The 20,387-nt window shown below is 43.5% G+C and overlaps 1 protein-coding gene across 1 annotated transcript; it reads right to left on the bottom strand.

The window, feature by feature from the left end:
- Positions 1-633: 633 nt before the first annotated feature.
- Positions 634-16,057, bottom strand: LOC309565594 (chymotrypsin A-like). Its single transcript, XM_082270547.1, has 7 exons — positions 15,977-16,057; positions 10,637-10,740; positions 7,949-8,028; positions 4,282-4,360; positions 3,741-3,921; positions 1,612-1,745; positions 634-842 (listed from the first exon to the last, which is right to left on the bottom strand). The coding sequence occupies exons 1-7, from the start codon at positions 16,026-16,028 to the stop codon at positions 681-683; spliced, it is 792 nt and encodes a 263-aa protein (XP_082126673.1). The 5' UTR covers positions 16,029-16,057; the 3' UTR covers positions 634-680.
- Between the last annotated feature and the right edge of the window lie 4,330 nt (positions 16,058-20,387).

Here is a 20,387-nt window from a genome sequence, read left to right on the forward strand (position 1 = left end):
GCAATCTGACCCTGCCTGTCACTTAGGAGATCCGCCCGCTTGTGTTTACACAAGCAGGCGGATCTCCACACTAGATCCCCGACGATCGGGGAAGAGCAGCGGCGATCGCCACTGCTCCTCCCCTGGCCCGACTCCTGCTGTGACTGAATACAGCGGGAGCGAGCCTCCGGCGGCGTGCGCGTGCCGCTGAGAAAGGGGAGTGTCTGGCGACGTAGGTCTACGTCGCCAGACGATAACGAACCACTTTGCCGCAGTAGAGCTCTAGTGAGCAGACGGCAAGTGGTTAAAAAGGCTGAGAAAACCTTCTCTGGATCAATATATTCTATACACCATGATGTACTCCAGGCTGACACCCTGTGTACTGTATGTTGCGATGAATGATATATATTATGAACTACTTCCCTCTGTATACAGTGTATACACTACAGACTACATTATTCTGCATGCTTTACAGTGGGGTACTCTGGACTGCTCCACTCTGCAATGTAATATATATATATATATATATATATCTTTATTTACTATTTTGTGTACACCAGTTTAAAAGTGGAAGCAAGAGGACTAAAGTTTTTTGCTTAGAGTGGAAACCAAAATGAATTGCAAGAAATCTAAAATGACAAAGTTTGTTTCACAACTTCATTAATCTTTAATGAAAAAATTACAGAAATACAGCAGTATCTTTAGTTGGCAGCAATGGTCTGGTCAATAAAGTCCCTGAGTTCAGTGACTCGTGCATATACTCCAGGAGATGATGGGGAACAAGTGGAGCTTCCCCAGGACACAATGCCAACCAGTGTCCAGCTTCCGTCCTTCTGGCACACAAGAGGTCCTCCGGAGTCACCCTTAAATTTAAGGAGTCCAATGAACAATATTGTCAAACAGAAAACAAAAAATGATAATAGGGGTGATAGGGAAAGTGTAAATCTCACAGTCTGTTTCTTTCAGCTTTGGATATAGTGGGTAAGGGTTATAGCTTTTGCTGCATTTTTACTACTCTTTGAGGCTTATTTGGAGAGATTTCCCATTACCTTATGTCCCACATCCAGTGCCCATGGAGAAGATGCCAAACAGTACGCTACTGGTGCAGATAATGGACCTAACCATCAAAGATGTCACTACTCCTTTACTTGGGCTTCCCTTGTCAGGTAGGTCAACCCCCAGCGAGTAGGGCAGGTCAGTAAAGAATGGAAAAGGTAAAGGCTAGCTCTCAGGTTGGTTGAATGCAAAACTGGGCTGCTGCCCAGGGCCCCCCAACACATAAAGGCACTGCGCCCAGGGCAGCTGACCCTCCCTCCCTATTCCCAGCCCTACCCACTGCATTGTCACCTGAACAGAAAGAGAAGTATAAATAATCTCCCACATAAACAGAATATGACACATCGTCACCAGGTCTGGAAGAAGGGCAAAATCTCACCAGGGCCATAGATAAAAGTAAGCACTGTCGGACAGTCTACCCTGTCCCACTTTACCCAAACCAAATTAAAATTTTTGATGGTAAACAAACATGGAGAAGCACAATTAAAGCCCCCAGGTAGGCAGGGGGTCTCACTTTTAGAGCATCCAAGACATGTTAAATGCTAGGGAATTACAGTATTTGATAAGTAAGCTTACCATGCAAGAGGAGGCACCATCAGCTCCGGCACAGATCATCACATCATGGATTTTGTTGCCCCAGTATTTCTTGCATTCGGTATTAGTGAGAAGTGGGAGAGCTACCTGCTGCAGCCTGGCTGGGGTTTGGCTTGCTGTAGGGAGGAAGCAGCAATAAACCCATTTACAATCATTTTATATTCTAAAAATTTCCTCTATAAAGACATGCACAGAGGTCCCTTAAACCTCATAAGATTTTACACAAACAATCATGCTTAACCTTCTTCACTTTATAAGCAAAGACTGGTCCTGGGCAGAAATTTTAACAACCACAACTTTTATGTTGATTTTATGTTGCTCATAACAGTCAATCAGAATAGTTCTTTGAACTTTTTAATAAAATGAAAGAAGAAAGCTGACAAGTTGCCATTGGCAACAACTCCAATTGTGTGCTTATTTCTGTTCTTTAGCTTCAATGCATCAGGCTAGTTGTATCTAAGATAACAAAGTCACCTATGCAGGGTAGTTAGATTTCACAGGCAGGCAAAAGTGTACAGAATTGCAACTACTATCAGTTTATATGGGCATATACTTTATCTGCAACCATTTTTTTTTAATTGATAGGGAGACTTTATAGTGACCATTAATAATGCGGAGGTGTACGGTATTGGATTTTAGTCAAAATTGTACTTTTAAAAATGCTGTCTGGGCTCGGCCATCTTGGATATGGGCATCTGAAGCCGCAGTGTAATCTGCTTTGTCCTTCTTCCTGATTCCAGGGAGTGTTCTGGGAGTTCTTCCTGATTCCACCCTCCTGGGAGTGATGACAAACAGCTCCCAGGATGCAATCAGTGCTGTATTTTGGCCTAGGCCAACAAGGCCCAGGCCTAGGGCGGCACTTTGCAGGGGGGCAGCAAAAAAGCTGCCCCCCCCTCCACCTGAGACTCTATTGGCCACTGGTTGCTAGAGCTGCCTCTCTCACCCCCCCTCTCACTCACCCCCTCTCTCTCTCTCACCCCTCCTCTCTCTCTTCCACCCCCTCTCTCTCACCCCCTCTCTCTTTCTCTCTCACCCCCCTCTCTCTATCATCTCCCCTCTCTCTCTCACTCTTTGATTCCCCCTCTCTCACCCACCTCCTCTCACCCCCCTCGTGAGATCTCAGGGGTTCATGCTGGGACTTGTAGTCCTTCAATTGTGGAGGGAGTCACATCCATTAAAAAGGGAGTGGGGCAAATTTACATAGGGGGGGCGCCCAATTTTAGTCTTGCCTAGGGCAGCACAAAACCAAAATACACCACTGGATGCAATGCAAAGGTGGAAGTGATATCGGTGGCCGCGGCCACAGAGGGGGGAGAAGGAGGAAGTACAATCAAAAATGCCCTGAAAATAAGGTAAGGGACCGCCGAAAATAATTGAAAATGCCATCAGCATAGTGAGCACTCCAGGAATCACTAAAGTTGCAAAATAAGCCGGAAATCCACTTTTAATTTATGCAAAATGTTAGAGTTTGGTTTTTAAAGACAGAGCTGTCCTCAGTCTTTTGGGTTGAGGAACATCCAAACTCATTCAACCAAGAAAATGTAAGACATTCTGTATGTTGGGGGGGGGGGGGCATCACCACAGCACCCTGCACTCACATACAAGGATGTTGGCCCTGCTCTTTATATTATTGAGGACTGCCCACCGCTGGAGAGGATCCAAGATCCAAAATGGCTGATGCATGAATGGCTTGAAGGCCATGGATAGTCCGAAAGCCATGAAGGGCAAGGGTGAACCGTGAAAAAAGGTAAAAAAAAATATATCTGTCCTGATAAAAAAAAGAGGGCTGCCACTATTGATCCACTTCCAAAATTACTAGTTGCATGGCTGTCATGCTGATCTGCTAGCTTTAATACGTTTGATGCCCCTGACCTGGAAGAAGTATATACGGGAGATCAAGAAAAATGAAAAAATGCAGACATTCTTATACAGTACATTTGTTTCAAGTCAGTGACACAAAGTATAGAGGTCACAATGACAGTCAAACAACTGCTAGCTTGAGAGGGAGGGGTCAGCAATGGCAGCCTCTATGTTTTTAATGAAGAGCTATCCTTAAAGTAGGGTACACATCTATTTACTCTTTGGTTTGAATAACGAAAGTGTTTTCATACCAGAGGAATCAGTCAGTCCCCATCCAGTGGTGACACACCTCATACCACCTTCAAAGTTATCAGTTGCCTCTGCTACACAGACAGGAGATACTTGTGGTTGAGCAGTGACCGGAGACTCCAGCTTGATTAGAGTGATGTCATTCACGATTGTAAATGGACTGTATTTTGGGTTCTTGAAAACCTAGAGTAAAATTTGTAAGACATTACTAAAATACATATAGTATTTCACAAATGTATCGAAGTAAAATACAGTAAACCTTCAAAAACAGCTTAGGTTCATATCAGGGTAATGGCCCGATTCTGGAAAGCTACAATAGGTTGGTAAATGCCCATGAAAATGAAGAAATTAACATAAAGATTACTTGCCATATTTTAGAGTCATGCACATTTTATAAAGAACTATGTTTTATGTTGGAATTCTACTACCAACATTTTTAAAGGTTCAAAGCAACATACATTTTATATGTCAGTACAACAGCAAAGGCTGCAAGCAAAAAAAATAAATGGCTACTAACAGAATGAAGCAAAACTTGGAATGTACCTTGGCAATAGATTTAACCTGAACATTCTCAGCAGATGAACGTTGATCGAATTCACCCACAACAACCTTGTGTGTAGTTCTGTAAAACAGAATACGTTATTGGAATACGGTTTGTGTATTGGGGTCATTTTCATGTATTTATTACAGAGTGCAAAGAATGAGCTGAGCTGCAGAACTAAAATACTTTCATAAGCCAATGTGTTCCCCCATTACCAATTGGAAGATTTGGTGAAGGAAGGAGTGGATCATGTAAATCTCATCAAAGATCACTTTGGCTTAACACGTCTTCAAAGTAAAACATTAAACCTTGCAGTTGGCTTCTCTGCAGGCCTGCCTCCAAAGATGCCCAAAAAATGCCCGATAAATGCCTGCAACAAAAACGCCCTGGTGGAGTGGAGCCCTATCCCTGTGCTACTAAAAAATTCTAAGAAAAATTATCTTTTTTTTCTGGTTCTGGACATGCTACAGAGCTGAAACTTCACAGGTACACTTTTTAGACCCCCCAGACACAAAATCCAAAAAAAGTCATGCCTGCCTCCAAAAATGCCAGATAAATGCCTGCAACAAAAACGCCCAGGTGGAAAGGAGCCCTATGCCTGTGCTACTAAAAATTATAAGAAAAATTATCTTTTTTTCTGGTTCTGGACCATTTTAATGGAAAGTCGGATCACAAGTCGGATCACAAGTTGGATCACAAGTCGCTTCAAATAAGATAAGGAGGCGACTCCCATTGAAGTCTATGGGACAAGTCGGATACAAGTCGCCTCAAAGTAGTACAGGACCCTTTTCAGAAGTTGGAGCGACTTCAGTAGTGCCAGTTAAGACGGCACTCATTGATTAACATTGCTTTTGTTATGTTAAGCGACTTGGGGTGACTTGAGGGCACACAAGTCGCCTCACAAGTCGCGGCAATGTGAATGGACTCTTAAAATACAATACTAATATTATTATACAGGATGTATATACTGTAGCATCAACAAAGGAAACTGTACAGTCACAATATGATGAAAAATAAAGGGGTTAGGAGGGCCTTGTTCTTGAGAGCTCACAATCTAAAAGGAAGGGCATAAGGTATGAATTAAATTTACTGTGTGGGCATAAGTTGTTTGAAAAAGTCATATTCAGTTTTTAGCGAGAAGCGGGATAGGCTTCCCTGAAGAGATACGTTTTCAGGGAACACCTAAAGGCAGACAGTAGGATATAGCCATACAGGTTGGAGTAGGGAGTTCCAGTGGAATAGATAGGCTCTGAAAGTCCTGGAAGTGAGAATAGGAGGAGGTGATAAAGGAGGTAAAGAGCAGGAGGTCTTGGGAGAATGAGAAAGACCGTTTCATTAATATTTTGAGAAAAGGGTTGTTAATTTAGCTGGGGCAGAGTTGTAGATGGCTTTGTAAATTGTTAATATTTTGAATTTAATTTGTTGGGCGATCAGAAGCCAGTGGAGGGATTGGCAGAGAGGAGTGACAGACACTTAGTGGTTGGTAGACTAGATAAGTCTGGCAGCAGCATTCAAAAAAGACTGAAGGGTGATAGCCTGTGTAGAGGTGGACCATCGAGGAGGAGGTTGCAGGAGTCAAGGTAAGAGATTACAAGTAAGTGAATTAGTAGCTTGGTGGTGTCATTGGTTAAGAAGGTTGTATTTTGGAAATGTTACAGAGGTGAAGGCAGCAAGTTTTGGACAGGGACTGGATGTGGGGTTAAAAGGAGAAGCCAGAGTTCAGGATTACATTTAGCACCCTGGTATGAGGGGAGGGAAGGATAGTTGTGCTATTAATCCCAATGGAACAGTGTGGGGAGAGGGCGGGGGAAATTTTTTAGGCATTTTTCTGGGTTTTTGAAAGAATAAATTTTGGAAGTGGTTTGGCATCCATACTGATATATCAATTAGTAACTTAGTCATGTGCAAGACTGAAGCGGCGAGCTGACAGATAGAGATAGATTTAGGTGTCATCAGCATAGGCACAGTATCAGAAGCCATTCAAGGTTATTAGAACGACAAAAACAAGAGCCATCTGAGTGTAGGATGCAGTTAAAAACACATAAATGGCTCTTGTTTTTTTTTTTTTTGTCGTTCTGTTTGTCTGTGCTTTTGTCCTAAAGTCAGCTTCTAGCTCTAGAAACAGGCTGCCTGGAGTGTTTAGTATCCACATCAAATGGATTTCATTGAATCTTTTATTGACCTTCACACTGAACTTGTTTCATGAATCAGTTTGGACTTGTTATGGACTAACAATTCTCTATAGGTTCTGTTATGTCACCTGCACAATTGTTGTTGTTGTTTTGATTCATACAAAGTTATTTACTGACTAAGGGAAAACGTGTAGAAGGGGTCTGAGGACAGAGCCTTGCAGGACCCCCTACAGAAAGATCAAGAGGAAAGGAGGAAGTAGAGCAGTAGACAGGGCCAGGACAAGGGTTGGGCAGGAGGGGCGGCTGCCCTGGGCATTGTGGTATCATGTGAGGTGGGAAGGCGCTGCAAGGATAATGGTGGAGGGGGGGTATTTGTGTTGGGAGGGGGAAATTGGGTGGCAGAAGGGGGTAAGAATTGTTTAAGGAGGGGAATTTTGTGTGGTGTGCTAGGAGTAGTGATATGGGAGGATTTGTGTTGGGAGGGGGGTGGAGGAAGATGATTTGTGCTAGGAGGGGGGGAGGGGTTGTGCTAGAAGAGGTGATAGGGTAGAGGGGGGGGGAATTGTGCTAGGAGGGGTATTGTTTTCTTTTTCTGGTGGGGATTTGTGGTAGTAGGAATGATTAGAGGGGGGTGGGGATTTGTGGTATTAGGAATGATTGGGTGGGTATTTGTGCTAGGAGAGGAAATTTGGGGGAGGAAGGACTTGTGCTAGGATTGGGGGGGTTTGTGTTGGAATAAGAGATTTGGGGTGGGCGGGAGTGTATGGGTACTGGGAGGGGAAATTTGAGGGGTAGAGGATTTGTACTAGGGGGAGTGATTTTTTTGCTGGCATTTGTGCAGGGGGGATTTGGGGGATGGGGGCAAAGATTTCCACACACACACACACACACACCTTCTTTAACCCCCTTTTTCTCTTCAGTTTTAAGATTTGTGCAGGGAGGGGGGATTTCAGCAGGTGGGGAAGATTTGCACTGGGAAGAGGTATAATTTATGCTTAGTGGGCGAGCCTGTTTTTTTTTCTGGGGGGGGGGGGGGATTTTTGCTGACATGTAATGATCGTGGAAAGATGAAGGGGGGGGGGGCCCTGGGTTCTAGGTGACGTCCTGCCACTGGTAGTAGATGACACTGAAGGAACACTTAGGTACAGTAGGAGAAGAACCAGGAAAGAGCAGAGTCTTGGAAGCCAGGGGAGTGAAGGTTTTTTAGGAGGAGCATGTGGTAAACGTTGTCGAAGGGCAGCAGAAAAGTCCAATAATAGGACAGGGGCGGAATCAGGGGGGGGCAACTGGACAATTGCCCCCCCGAGAAAATATTAAGTCCACAGCTTATTTTAATAGGTGCCACAGTTCCAACTAATGCTACCTTTTCAATAGATGCAGCGCACTCCCGCTTCGGCGGTCCCAGCTCCTGCATTACTGACAGGCCAGCAGTGGTTGGTTGTTAGGACCGCTCAGCATCTAGCATCTACATCAATAGGAGTAGTGATATATACAATATACGTTCCCTTCATACAGGTTTGCATTAGGGAATACCTACCTCACATTACAATGTGCAGCAGTAACAACCCATTCATTGGAGATCAGAGATCCACCACAGAAATGAAAACCAGTTCTGTCCTATAACAGGAAGGCAGGAAATGATATACCCTTATCTTTAAAGGAGTTCTATGGTCACAGCATACTGTACACTTTCCTTTAACAATATCAGCATTGTAATAGCAATACAAACAATAGACATTATTGACAATCCAATATAACAGGCATCCCAACCTGCAAAAACTAATTTCAGGGAGGTGGCAAACTCATTTCAGGGAGGTGGCACTCCGCGCCGCCACCGCCCCCTCTGCGCCACCACGCCCTTTCCGTGCTGCCGCGCCCCCCAACACTAATTTAAGACAACTAGAGGATGATCAAATGAAATGGAATCAGTATACAGAGGTTTACTTCTTCTGAGAGATAATAAAGCAACACTCTAACCACCATGACCACTTCAGAGATTTGAAGTGGTCATGGTGGTAGGAGTCAGAAACGCTGCACATGCTGGGATATTTACAGTTATGTGCTGGGGGCTAGTTGCCCCCCTAGCACATACGACTTAGGCAGCCAGAAAATGTCATGTCCTTATTCATACATGTATGAACAAGGATATGACATATTATGACAAAACAAAACTAGTTATTAAAAAACATATTGCAACAATTTACATACGCTAATGCACATATCTTCTCTACTTATTTTGCAGACTGCTGGCGGGTACTTCTGGTGGGTACTTCTGGTGGGTACTTCTGGTGGGTACCGCTGGTGGGTACCGCTGGCGGTTACTGCTGGGGGTTACTGCTGGGGGGTAATGCTGGCAGTTACTGCTTGCGGGTACTGCTGGCTGGTAATGCTGATGGGTAATGCTGGTTGGTACTGCTGGCACTGCCTGCGGGTAATGCTGGTTATGGGGGTACTGCTTAAGGAAGCAGCGGCTGCAGTAGAGAGCAGAACCGCTGCTTCCTGTATGGCTCCTGTCACAGGCGGAGTACATGTCATATCACTCCGCCTGTGACAGAGCCAGAACTATACAGGAAACAGCGGCGCTGTCACTGACTGCAGACATCCTAAGTCTCCCACAGCAGATGAGAGATCGCAGGGCACTTGCGGGTGTCCGTGAGCCACCGGCCAAAGGCGGGAGACTCCCACAAGTCGCAGGAGACTTGGGATGTCTGGTATAAGCTTACAGGAAAGATCAACTTTCAGGTTGTGAGTGCTGCCTTTGCTGGCCATCTCTCTATACAACTTCCTGGATTCCCTGCATGCTTTGCAGCTTGCATGCTTTACTTTCAGATTCTAAGGACTCCCATAGTACCTTGCTGCCGAAAAGCCATGATTCCTGTACTGACTCCCCCTATGAGCATCTCTGTAGTTAGGAAGGCAGACTCTGTGAAATGTGTGACACTATAGGGCATAGTGACTATGTGGCATGGAATTCAAGGAAATTAATGTGTGGGGATCTTACAAAGTAAGTTTACAAACTTCAAGATCATTCATATATATAGGAATAGGCTAGGAATAATCAAAATACAATGTGGAAAAAAATATATGATTTTAAAATTTTACCAGTGATGTGCTTTAACCACTTTTTGACCACCCCATAGCAAATGTACTGCTACAGGGTGGCCGTTCTGTGCAGAATCTTGTATATATACTTATGTATTTATGTACTCCCTAGTAGGGGGCTGCAGCTGCTTCTGCTGTGATTAGTCACAGCAGAAGGAGATCAGTGGGTGCCAGTCAATGGATGTCTGCCGACACCTGCTGATCATCGAGGAGAGACAGGATGGAGCTCTATCTATGTAAATGCAGAACTCCGTCTTGACAGGGGGATGTGATAGATTTTGTTTCCCTGCATAGCAGGGAAACAAAATCCATCACTACCTTTAGTGGGAGCAGCACACACAGTACACAAAAACACTGGTTAGGCACACATTTAACCCTTTAAATTGCCCTAGATGTTAAATCCCTTCCCGGCCAGTGTCATTAGTACAGTCCATATGTTTAGCACTAGTGTCACTGGTTCCCTAAAAGTGTCAGTGTCAGATTGTCCACCGCATTATCGCAGTCCCACTATAAGTCACTAATTGCTGCCATTATTAGTATAAAAAAAAATCCAGTATATGTACCATAGTTCGTAGATGCTATAACATTTGCACAAATCAATCAATATACGATTATTGGGATTTTTTTTTTTACCAAAAATATGTAGCAGAATAGATATTGGCTTAAATTTATGAAGACATTAGAGTTTTTAAAATAATTTTATTGGACATATTGTATAGCAGGAAGTAAAAATATTGTTTTTTTATTTTTCAATTTTTTTTGTTTTGTTTATAGCGCAAAAAAAAAACAAAACAAAAAAAAACAAAACACAAACACAGTAACTGCAATAAAAGGAAAAAAAACCTAAAATAATTGGCATTCGGCAATTAACACCCAGTTTATATGTTTGTAGAGGACCTGAAACACAGCTATTAACATTTTTCTAAATTCAAGTTACACAGTATAAATTGGAAGTGAGAACCCGATGTTTGCATTATTCTCTTGAGAATCTTGACACTCGTTCTTTCTGTACTTTAAAAGCAAATGTGAATTATAAATGTGTGCACCCTGTTTTACCTTCTGCCTTGGCTGTTATGTATCTTGAAATGGCAATGGTACAAATTACAATGGAGAGCAATCTTACCTGAAGAGAGACTTGCCATGGCCAGGATCCTGGAATCGCCTCCTCACCATTCACAATTCTGGAATATCCAGTGAGGACTGGATGGATGGCTGGCTGACCGCAACCTATGTGACGAAACATGAAAATGTCACAGTATAAAGTTTATAGATTGCGTAAATCAAATGATTATGTGAACAGAGAGAAAACAGGGATTAAATATAACCCATAGTAACCAATCCATTTTACTACTTATTGTAGAAAGAGCAGTCAAAGATTAATTCAGATTATTTGCTCTTTTCGCATCTGCATTGCACTTTGCACAATCTTTAAAACGTTTTCACAAACTTGCAAGTAGAGCTTAGCCTTAGACCAACTCCACTTTCAAAAAAAGTTTTTTTTGTTTGTTAAAGTGAGGCTTAGGCAAGTATAAAAGCAGCTATGGCTGCAATACTTACCTTCAATCCCAAACTGTCTGCTGCAGTACCTCATGGACATGGAGGTGCATTTTTGGGCTGGCCTGGGCTCACAATATTCCTGGACAGCCTGAGATTCACATACGTGGGACTGCCCACTGCCACGGCCAAGGAGAAGGACCCATGAAGTTATCAGGGTTGTCAGAAGGCTGTAGTAAGAAAGGTATACATGTACAATGGGATTTTTTTTTTTTTTTTGTTTAAAGGGAGTGGGAGGAGTGCTTCAGGGAGAAAGAGTGGTTCAGGGTTCAGCCTAGCACAGGCCACTCGTTTTTTTTCTGTTCAACCCAAAAAAAACTAACAGCTATAGCCTGGGCTGCTGTACTAACAATCCAATGTTAGTACAGTGATCTCCCCTGCTGCTCTATTGTGTTCTAGCAGGGGGACGGCCTCCCTGCTCAGAACACTCGGGTCAGCTCTCTCAGCCATTGGCTGAGATCGCTGATCGGGAGCCAGTTGCCTACTGGTTTTCCAGCATACTCGTCCGACAGTTGGACCGGCTGCCATACACACAATGTCACTTGGCATTCAGCCCCTGTGTACTAGACTTAAGGCCCCTTTCACACGGGCTTTCCGATCAGGTCTGCCTGTCAGCTTTTCAGACAGATATGATCGGATGCTCCATTCACCCCTATGGGGCAAAGGATGTCAGTGGTGATATGTCCGCTGACACCTGCTTCTATCCGATCCGATCCTATCCGTGAAATTCAGACGGATGGTCACCCTATTTTCTATCCGTCTGGCGGATCAGTTGAAAACATACAGGCAGTCCATTTTTATTCGATCTCCCCAAAGAGGAGAGCGGGCTCTGACAGGTCCGTCTCAGCACAGTGAGTAGGGACGAACCTGCACAGTGGGGATCGGCGAATCAAGCCCCGCTGAGATAAGCGGAGTCTGCAGGGCCGGAACGCCCATGTGAAAGGACCCCAAAGGTATAGGTGGGTTTTAATAAATCCTTGAATTACTGGTGATGGTGAACCAGAAGTGACGTTCGGACTAGAACTACTTACTGTGCATGCACCATGTGTTCCAACATGGCCGCTATGCGTTCCAATAGCTTTCCCAATGTGGCAGAACATGAAGGCAGCAGCGGACATCTTCTTACACCCACTCAAGTCTTGAATTTTACATTTATTTTAGCTGTAAACTCACCTTATATACTGAACTAGACAATTTCACTGCGACCGAGTGAAATAGTCTATTTCACTATATAATCAGTTTGTCGCTGAGCAGTTCAGGGTGTACCAAGATGGCTGTCGCCACCTTCTACCTGCAGGTTTCTCGCTATACTTAGTAGAATACAATAATAATACAAATGTAATACTGTGATTCAGTATATAAGGTGAGTTTACTGCTAAATCAAATGTAAAATTCAGGACTTGCGTGGGTGTAAGAAGATGGCTGCTTCTGCTTCGTGTTCTGTCACATTAGCAAACCTATTGGAATGCATAGCGGCCATGTTGGAACACATGGCGCATGCGCACTACGTTCTAGTCCGTACGTCACTTCCAGTTGCAGAATCTGATAGGTAGCGGTATTCCTAATAGAACACCCTGTTGGAAGGGTGTGTGACACGGTGACAAGGAACAAGCACAGTTGGGATACAGGAACAAAGCGATGTCCTCTTTAGCTGGAAGAACATAAACAAGGACCTTCAGTGCTGGTTCACACATATGTGAGACTTTGCATGTAATTCACACCGCACTGCTGTGCAAATAACATGAGATGTGTGTCCGATGCAAATTCATCCATATAGATTGCATGGCTGAATTTGGATTGAATTCGGACCAAAGTCGCATAGGACCCTTTTTTAGGTCCGCACCAGAATCGGATCGCATAGGTGTGACTGACAGTTCACACTGCGATATGCAAAATAATCTGGGGGTGTCGTTAACTTTATATTGACACTCCCAGCAGTTTGCATATGGCAGTGTGAACTGCCTGCAAGTCAGGTGCGATGCGGGAACCCACAGAGGATTCGCAGGATTCCCGCATGGCACCAGTGTGAACCGGCACTCATGGTAAGATCACCAGGTGTTATTTTAATGAAAGCTGTAGATTACATGTATCTTAACTTCTATTCTCTAATGACATGAAACAACCACCATGGTTCTGGTTGCCAGAGACCATGCAATGTATACCAAATATTTAAATGACCTGATGGCTCAAACATTCAAATTCTCTCAAACGGTTTCCTAATGGTTCCTATGTGTTCCACTTCCAACATCTAATCTACAGCAGGTGGAAATGTACAGAAACACAACTATTTAAATGACAAAAACAATGTATATGTATTAAAGTGTAACTAAAGGAAAAACTTTTTTTCATATTGGATAGAATAAAGGGGGAATATAACCCCTATCAGGTTTTGTTTGCCATCTGTGTCTCATGGGGGAGATTTGCCCTCACTTCCTGTCCCATAGTCAAAACAAAAAGTGAGAACAAATCTCTCCAAAGTGAGGGATTCAGGGGGTGTCACCAGAACTGATATGCCCATTGGAAGATCTACCCTCTACTGTACTGGCGTCATCACAAAATTTGGGATTTTCTTTTACGTTCATCTTCGATGATAATGGTAAACAGGACAGGACAATAGAAGGGATATAAAAAAAAAAAACTGACAGATGTTCTAATCCCTCTCCACCCTATCCAAATAAAAAAATAATAAAGCCTTTCTCTCTCTCTTATCTATTTTCTTTCTCCCTTCCTGCTGGCGTGAATCCTCTGGGGTCCTATTCCCTTATCTGGGGGCTTCCCGGACCTTAATAAGGTGTCTCACCATTCGGAACACCGAATAGGTGGTCATCCATTCCAGATGATGGTCCACACATTTATTGTTAACACGAAATCTAGACAGCGATAGCCTATTAGCACATACTGGTTGCCTCCGTGACCCCATCATTTGACTGTTCATTGTTGTTGTTTGTCATTTTCTAACATATGCGTTACATGGCTACTGTTGTATCATCTGTGCTCATGCTTTGGCCGGCCGTTTGACGGCTTTAGCTGAACGCCTGATTGTTTGCCCATTTATTCTTTGTTACTGTATTCTTTTCTTTATTCTCAATAAAATGTTAGTGGAAAAAAAAAAAAGAATAAAGCGTGGTCTTTAGTTACATATAATATCCGCTTGCTGACCGTATACTGTAGATATATGGCAGCAAGGCGGCTCTCCTGCGCAGAATCATGTACCTAATACGTGATCCTGCACTTCCAGGTTCAGGGCCGCTCAAACTGTGATTAGACACAGCAGGAGCTGATTGGCGAGTATGGCGAACTCAATGTCCGCTGGCACCCGCCAATGCTTCAGTACCCAGGCAGAAGGGCAGTCTGCCTATGTAAACAAGGCAGATCGCCCTTCTTTCACTACAGAAGACATGAATCCTGTGTCTCTGCTAAGCAGGGTTATGCATGTATGCCTTCTCCTAGTACAAGCAGCTCCCCACAGTAGTACACATCTAACCCTTTCATCATCAGTTAGTGTCCCGACTGTCCGCCGCAATATTGCAGTCCCGCTATAAGCCGCTGATTGCTGCCATTAGTAGTAAAAAAAAAAAAAAAATATCCCATAGTTTATGGACGCTATAAATTTTGCGCAAACCAATCAATATATAGTTATTGGGATTTTTTTTTACCAAAAATATGTAGCAGAATATATATTGGCCAAAATTGATAAAGAAATGTTGATTTTCTTTGGATTTTTTTTTTCTTTTTTTTTTTTATTGAATGTGTTTTATAGCAGAAAGTAAAAATATTGTTTTTTTTTTTTTTTTCAAAATTGTTGATCTTTTTTTGTTTATAGTGTAAAAAAAACAAAAAAAAAAACAAAGTTGATTAAGGCCCCGTTCACACTGGGGCGACGCTACTTCCCGGGGCGACCTCACAGGTCACGGCGCGCTGCTCGCACCGCGACCTCGGAGCGGCCGGCACGGACTTCATTTCATTGAAGTCTATGCAGGTCGCTCCGGGTCGCCCCAAAGAAGCTCCGGACCCTTTTTATAGGTCGCTCCTATTAGAACTGGTCCACAGCTTCTCTATGGAAGGCGACCTACGGCGACCTGTCAGGCGACCAGGTCGCCTGACAGGTCGCCCCAGTGTGAACGGGGGCTTAATACCCCCAAAAGAAAGCTTTATTTTTGTGAAAAAAAATACATACATTTTGTTTAGGTACAGTATTGCACAACGGCAAAATTGTCAGTTAAAGTAACTCGTATTAGTGCCGTATCGCAAATAATGGCCTGGTCATGAAGGCGGGTAAACCTTCCGGAGCCAAAGTGGATATAATACAGGCCCTTAAACTGGCTGTAAACACTTCCATATACCCAGTTAAGAAAACCCTTCTACAAAAGTTGTACCTGTTTATCTGGAGCCATCTCTTCTTCACATCCATTCAGAGTGCAGAATTTATAAAGCTTGTCTGAGCTGTCAGAAAGCAGGGATGGGGAACTAAAATTTACACTCTGCAGAGCTCAGTGAGGAGAGCTCTGAGAGCTGATTGGAAGGAACGGACAACCACCCCCCCCCCCCCACCACCACCTTTCACACAGGAACAGAGCTGAGGCTGTCAATTAGCTGGAGGTCCCTCCCCTGTCACTTTTGTAAGAAGTGAATTATTCTGATAGCAAAGGAACAAAGCAGCAGACAGAAATGACACATAGTGCTCCAAATTGAGACAAGTACACACTATAAAGGGATATGCTTTGTTCATATTTCATGTCTGAGGTTTACAACCAGTTTAACATAAAACAAGCATAGCTGCCCCGATATACTGCACTAGATACATTAGTATATTTCATTATAAATAAATAAAGCTTGTTCTAAAATAATTGTTTATCATAACAAGTAACGGGCCAATTATAATGAATGAAAGTCTTAACACAATGCTTACCATAAGCAGCACTCACAAGTGCTATGAATGAGAGAATACCAAATAATGCCATTTTCTTACAATGATACTCTGGGACCCTCTGATTTATAAACAATCCTTTTATACACCTGGCAGACCAATGAAATAGTGACCAGTTATCCGAGGGCTGGCAATCATTCAGGGGAAAGTAACATTTGGTTATCACTGGAACCTTGAGAAGTACATTTGGCAGCTACATGGTGTATTAAATCATAATCAAGACAGGCCTGAATAACCGGATAAATAATTAATTCATTCAGATTTAAAAAAAAAATGTGAAAGTTACACAGATGTTATTATATCCCATGTTAGAGAGAGACAGTACTTCTAATGACAGTACTTCTATTACTGAGCTATAAACAATGCCATAGATGCGCACAATTTCCCCTATGCATATATATTAAATATTGTTGTATATTCATGCATCAAAAAAGGCTAGATATCAGTAAAGTTCCACTTAGGTAACTTTTAGAAAGCCTTTTAGCTCTGGTTCAAATGCTGCTTTATGCATTGACCTACCTCCTTAGACCCAGACTGTTCGGACAGTATGGCCATCTGCTGACTTCAGGAAGAACATTCCAGCAAACAGGATGGCTCTTCCAGACGATGTCCTGTGTATAGGCACAGGCTAATACATGTTCCTGTTCATGCTTATAGAATTTGTGCACGTGCTCGTGCACGCACATGGTCACACATGTGCATCTGTTGCTCGCATTGGTACCAGGCAGGCTATTTAGGCTGAGCCTGTGCTATCCTTCAGTGCTCTCTTGTCTACAGTGTTCCTATGCATACCTGCAGCTTGTTACTCTACGTCTGACTACTGTTACCGACCCGGCATGTCTTGATTACTCTGAACTCCACCTGCATTGACCCTGGCTTACCTCTGACCACACTTCTGCCTGTTCCCCTTGCTGCTGCTCCCCTGATCTGTTACCGACTTGGCCTGCATCCTGGAACTGCTCCTGCCTTGGCATCTGCGCCTGATCTGTCTGCCTGTGTATGACCCCGTTCGTCTGACTCTGCTTCTGTTCCCATCGCTGCTGGGCTGCCTGCTGCGAGCCTCTGCCTATATTCCACTGGTGTCGCTTACCGCCTGTCCGCTACCAGCCTGTCTGCTACCAGCCTGTCTGCTACCACCCTGTCTGCTACCAGCCTGTCCGCTATCTTTAGTACCAGCTGGCTTCTGTCTCCTGCTCACTGGTGTCCACCTGGCACTCCTGCTGCACTGCGGTCTGTTGGCGGTTTTCCCCTGCTTGATCCTGAGAATCCATCCAGCCCTGCTGCTAACAAAACCAATTGGCACTCATGCCACTCTGTACTCCTGCGCTACCTGTCTGCTCTATCAGGGGCCCCAAGTCAGGGGTGTAAGAGATGCCTTCCTTAACTTGTCAGGCTCTTCCACCAGGTACGTGACAGCACCTTTCGCAGGCAGCTGAACTCTTCAATAAGACAAAGAGGTTGAATCCAACACAATTTTATTTCAGCTAATTGCACTACAGATGTTTTTCCAGTCATTTTAAATTTAAGAAGACAATGATTTTTCAGAGTCCGGTCTCTGGGAATGACCAAGACTATTTGAGGGAATATGGAGGAAATGGGGAGTGTCAAGCTAGGATTAAATGAACTAGTGCTAAATAGGAGGGGAGGACAAAGGAAGATACCAAAATCTTAGCATACTACAGAAAATCTCATGCAGTACAACTCCTTTACGGTGACCACAAACCTTTGTACCTATGCAGCTCCCAATAGGTAGCATATAGTAAAGGAAACCATATATATTCATTACCTCATTGATTTACAGATCAAGCCAGCTTCATAGAAAGCTGCATCTCTTAACTTTTGTAGAGTATTTGTTAACATGCAGACACCCCGGATAATCTGAGTACTATGGCCTTGCTATCACTTGATGCCACTAAGGCATTTGATAGTATAGGTTAGCCATATCTTTGAGCAGTGCTTGAGAAATTTGGTTTCAGAACACCTTTGGCTGCAACCTGAGAGGATGGTAGGCTGATTTAACAGCTAATAGGCTTCTCTAATTTAAGTTATATGGTTACCCTTGTTGGTCTACCCTATGTTAAAACATGTGTCTGTCTGCCCCATAATGACACTAAATCGCCTGGATTATTTGCATTTGGCAGAGCAGAGTAGGGACTGGTCAGAGAGGGATTACTTTGATGGAGTTGGCCAGCTTAACTCATTTTTAAGGGGAGAAAGCAATGTGGTCCCCAATGTAATAAGGGGAGAAAGCAATGTGGTCCCCAATGTAATAGCTGCACTTTAAAAAAAACTCTCATAAGCTTTAACAAGTGTGCAGACTGATGGGCATATTTTGTTGTGCTCATTAGAGTGCCCCATTAAAAAAAAAATGTGCCCATCAGAGTGCTCCTAACATGAAATGCGCCCATCAGCGTGCCCCTTATTTTATGCTAAGGGACAGGCTGATGGGCATATTTTATGTTAAGGGGCACTCTGATGGGCATATATTATGTTAAGAGCAACGCTGATTTACACGTTTTGTTTTGCCCATCAGAGTGCCCCCTAACATAAAATGTGCCCATCAGCGTGCCCCCTAACATAAAATGTGCCCATCAGCGTGCCCCTTATTTTATGCTAAGGGTCACGCTGATGGGCATATTTTATGCTAAGGGGTACGCTGATGGGCATATTTTATGTTAAGGGGCACTCTAATGGGCATATTTTATGTTAAGAGCAACGCTAATTTACACGTTTTGTTTTGCCCATCAGCATGTCCCCTAACATAAAATGTGCCCATCAGCGTGACCCTTATTTTATGTTAAGGGTCATGCTGATGGGAAAATTTTATGCTAAGGGGCACGCTGATGGGCATATTTTATGTAAAGGGGCATGCTTATGTGCATATTTATGCTATGGGGCACACAGATGGGCATATTTTATGTTAACGGGCACTCTAATGGGCATATTTTATGTTAAGAGCAACGCTGATTTACACGTTTTGTTTTGCCCATCAGCGTGCCCCCTAACATAAAATGTGCCCATCAGAGTGCCCTATAACATAAAATGTGCCAATCAGCGTGCCCCTTATTTTATGTTAAGGGTCATGCTGATGGGCAAATTTGATGCTAAGGGTCACACTGATGGGCATATTTTATGTTAAGGGTCACGCTGGTGGACACATTTTGTTCTGCCCATCAGAGTGCCCCTAACATAAAATGTGCCCATCAGCTTGCCCCTTATTTTATGTTAGAGGGTCACGCTAATGGGCATATTTTATGTTAAGGGGCACTCTAATGGCCATATTTTATGTTTAGGGTCATGCTGATGGGTACATTTTATGTTAAGGGGCAATCTAATGGGCATATTTTATGTTAAGAGCAACGCTGATGGACACGTTTCATTTTGCCCATCATCAGCGTGCCCCTTAACATAAAATGTGCCCATCAGAGTGCCCCCTAACATAAAATGTGCCCATCAGAGTGCCACCTAGCATAAAATGTGCCCATCAGAGTGCCTCCTAACATAAAATATGCCCATCACAGTGTCCCCTAACATAAAATGTGCCCATCAAAGTGCCCCCTAACATAAAATGTGCCCACCAGAGTGCCCCCTAATATAAAATGTGCCCATCAGAGTGCCCCTAACATAAAATATGCCCATCAGAGTGCCCCCTAACATAAAATGTGCCCATCAGCGTGCCCCTTATTTTATGTTAAGGGTCACGCTGATGGGCAAATTTTATGCTAAGGGTCAAGCTGATGGACACATTTTATGTTAAGGGGCACTCTAATGGGCATATGTTATGTTAGGGGGCACTCTAATGGGCATATTTTATGTTAAGAGCAACGCTGATGGACACGTTTTGTTTTGCCCAACGCTGATGGACACGTTTTGTTTTGCCCATCTTTCTGAGTCATAGCACAGACTTCAGATTCGGACCTCGGCCCAAAGAAAATTTTAGCGACCGGACCTCTTTGAATTTTAATTCATTACCCCTGATGTAGGCATTTGGTTTGGAAGGTCTGTACAAGCTGGTGTGGCACTCCCATCCTTGGATAGACAGAGTTATTCCGGTTATAATTGGGCGAGTTCACCCAGTGTATGTGATATATCTTCCAGCCTGATTCACAGACAGTACTTACCTTCATGGTAAATGCAGGTTGAAATGTAAAAAGAGCACGAACCAAAGGACACCACATCTAAACAGATACAAGACTTGCAGATTTATGTAAATTATGTTATGTATAGTGCAGTACAATCATTGTTTCCATGAAGGGAGAATCAATGAACACACTGGAACTGCCATGCTCATACAGAAGCATTACCAACTGGGAAGATGCATGTGCTCATACACTTCTTTCCAACTCTTTTTTTCTATTTGTGGGAGGCCTTGAGGTTTGCATTAAGTGCTCTT

This window comes from Pelophylax lessonae (genome assembly GCF_965119305.1).
Source record: "Pelophylax lessonae genome assembly, chromosome: 10".
Taxonomy (NCBI): domain Eukaryota; kingdom Metazoa; phylum Chordata; class Amphibia; order Anura; family Ranidae; genus Pelophylax; species Pelophylax lessonae.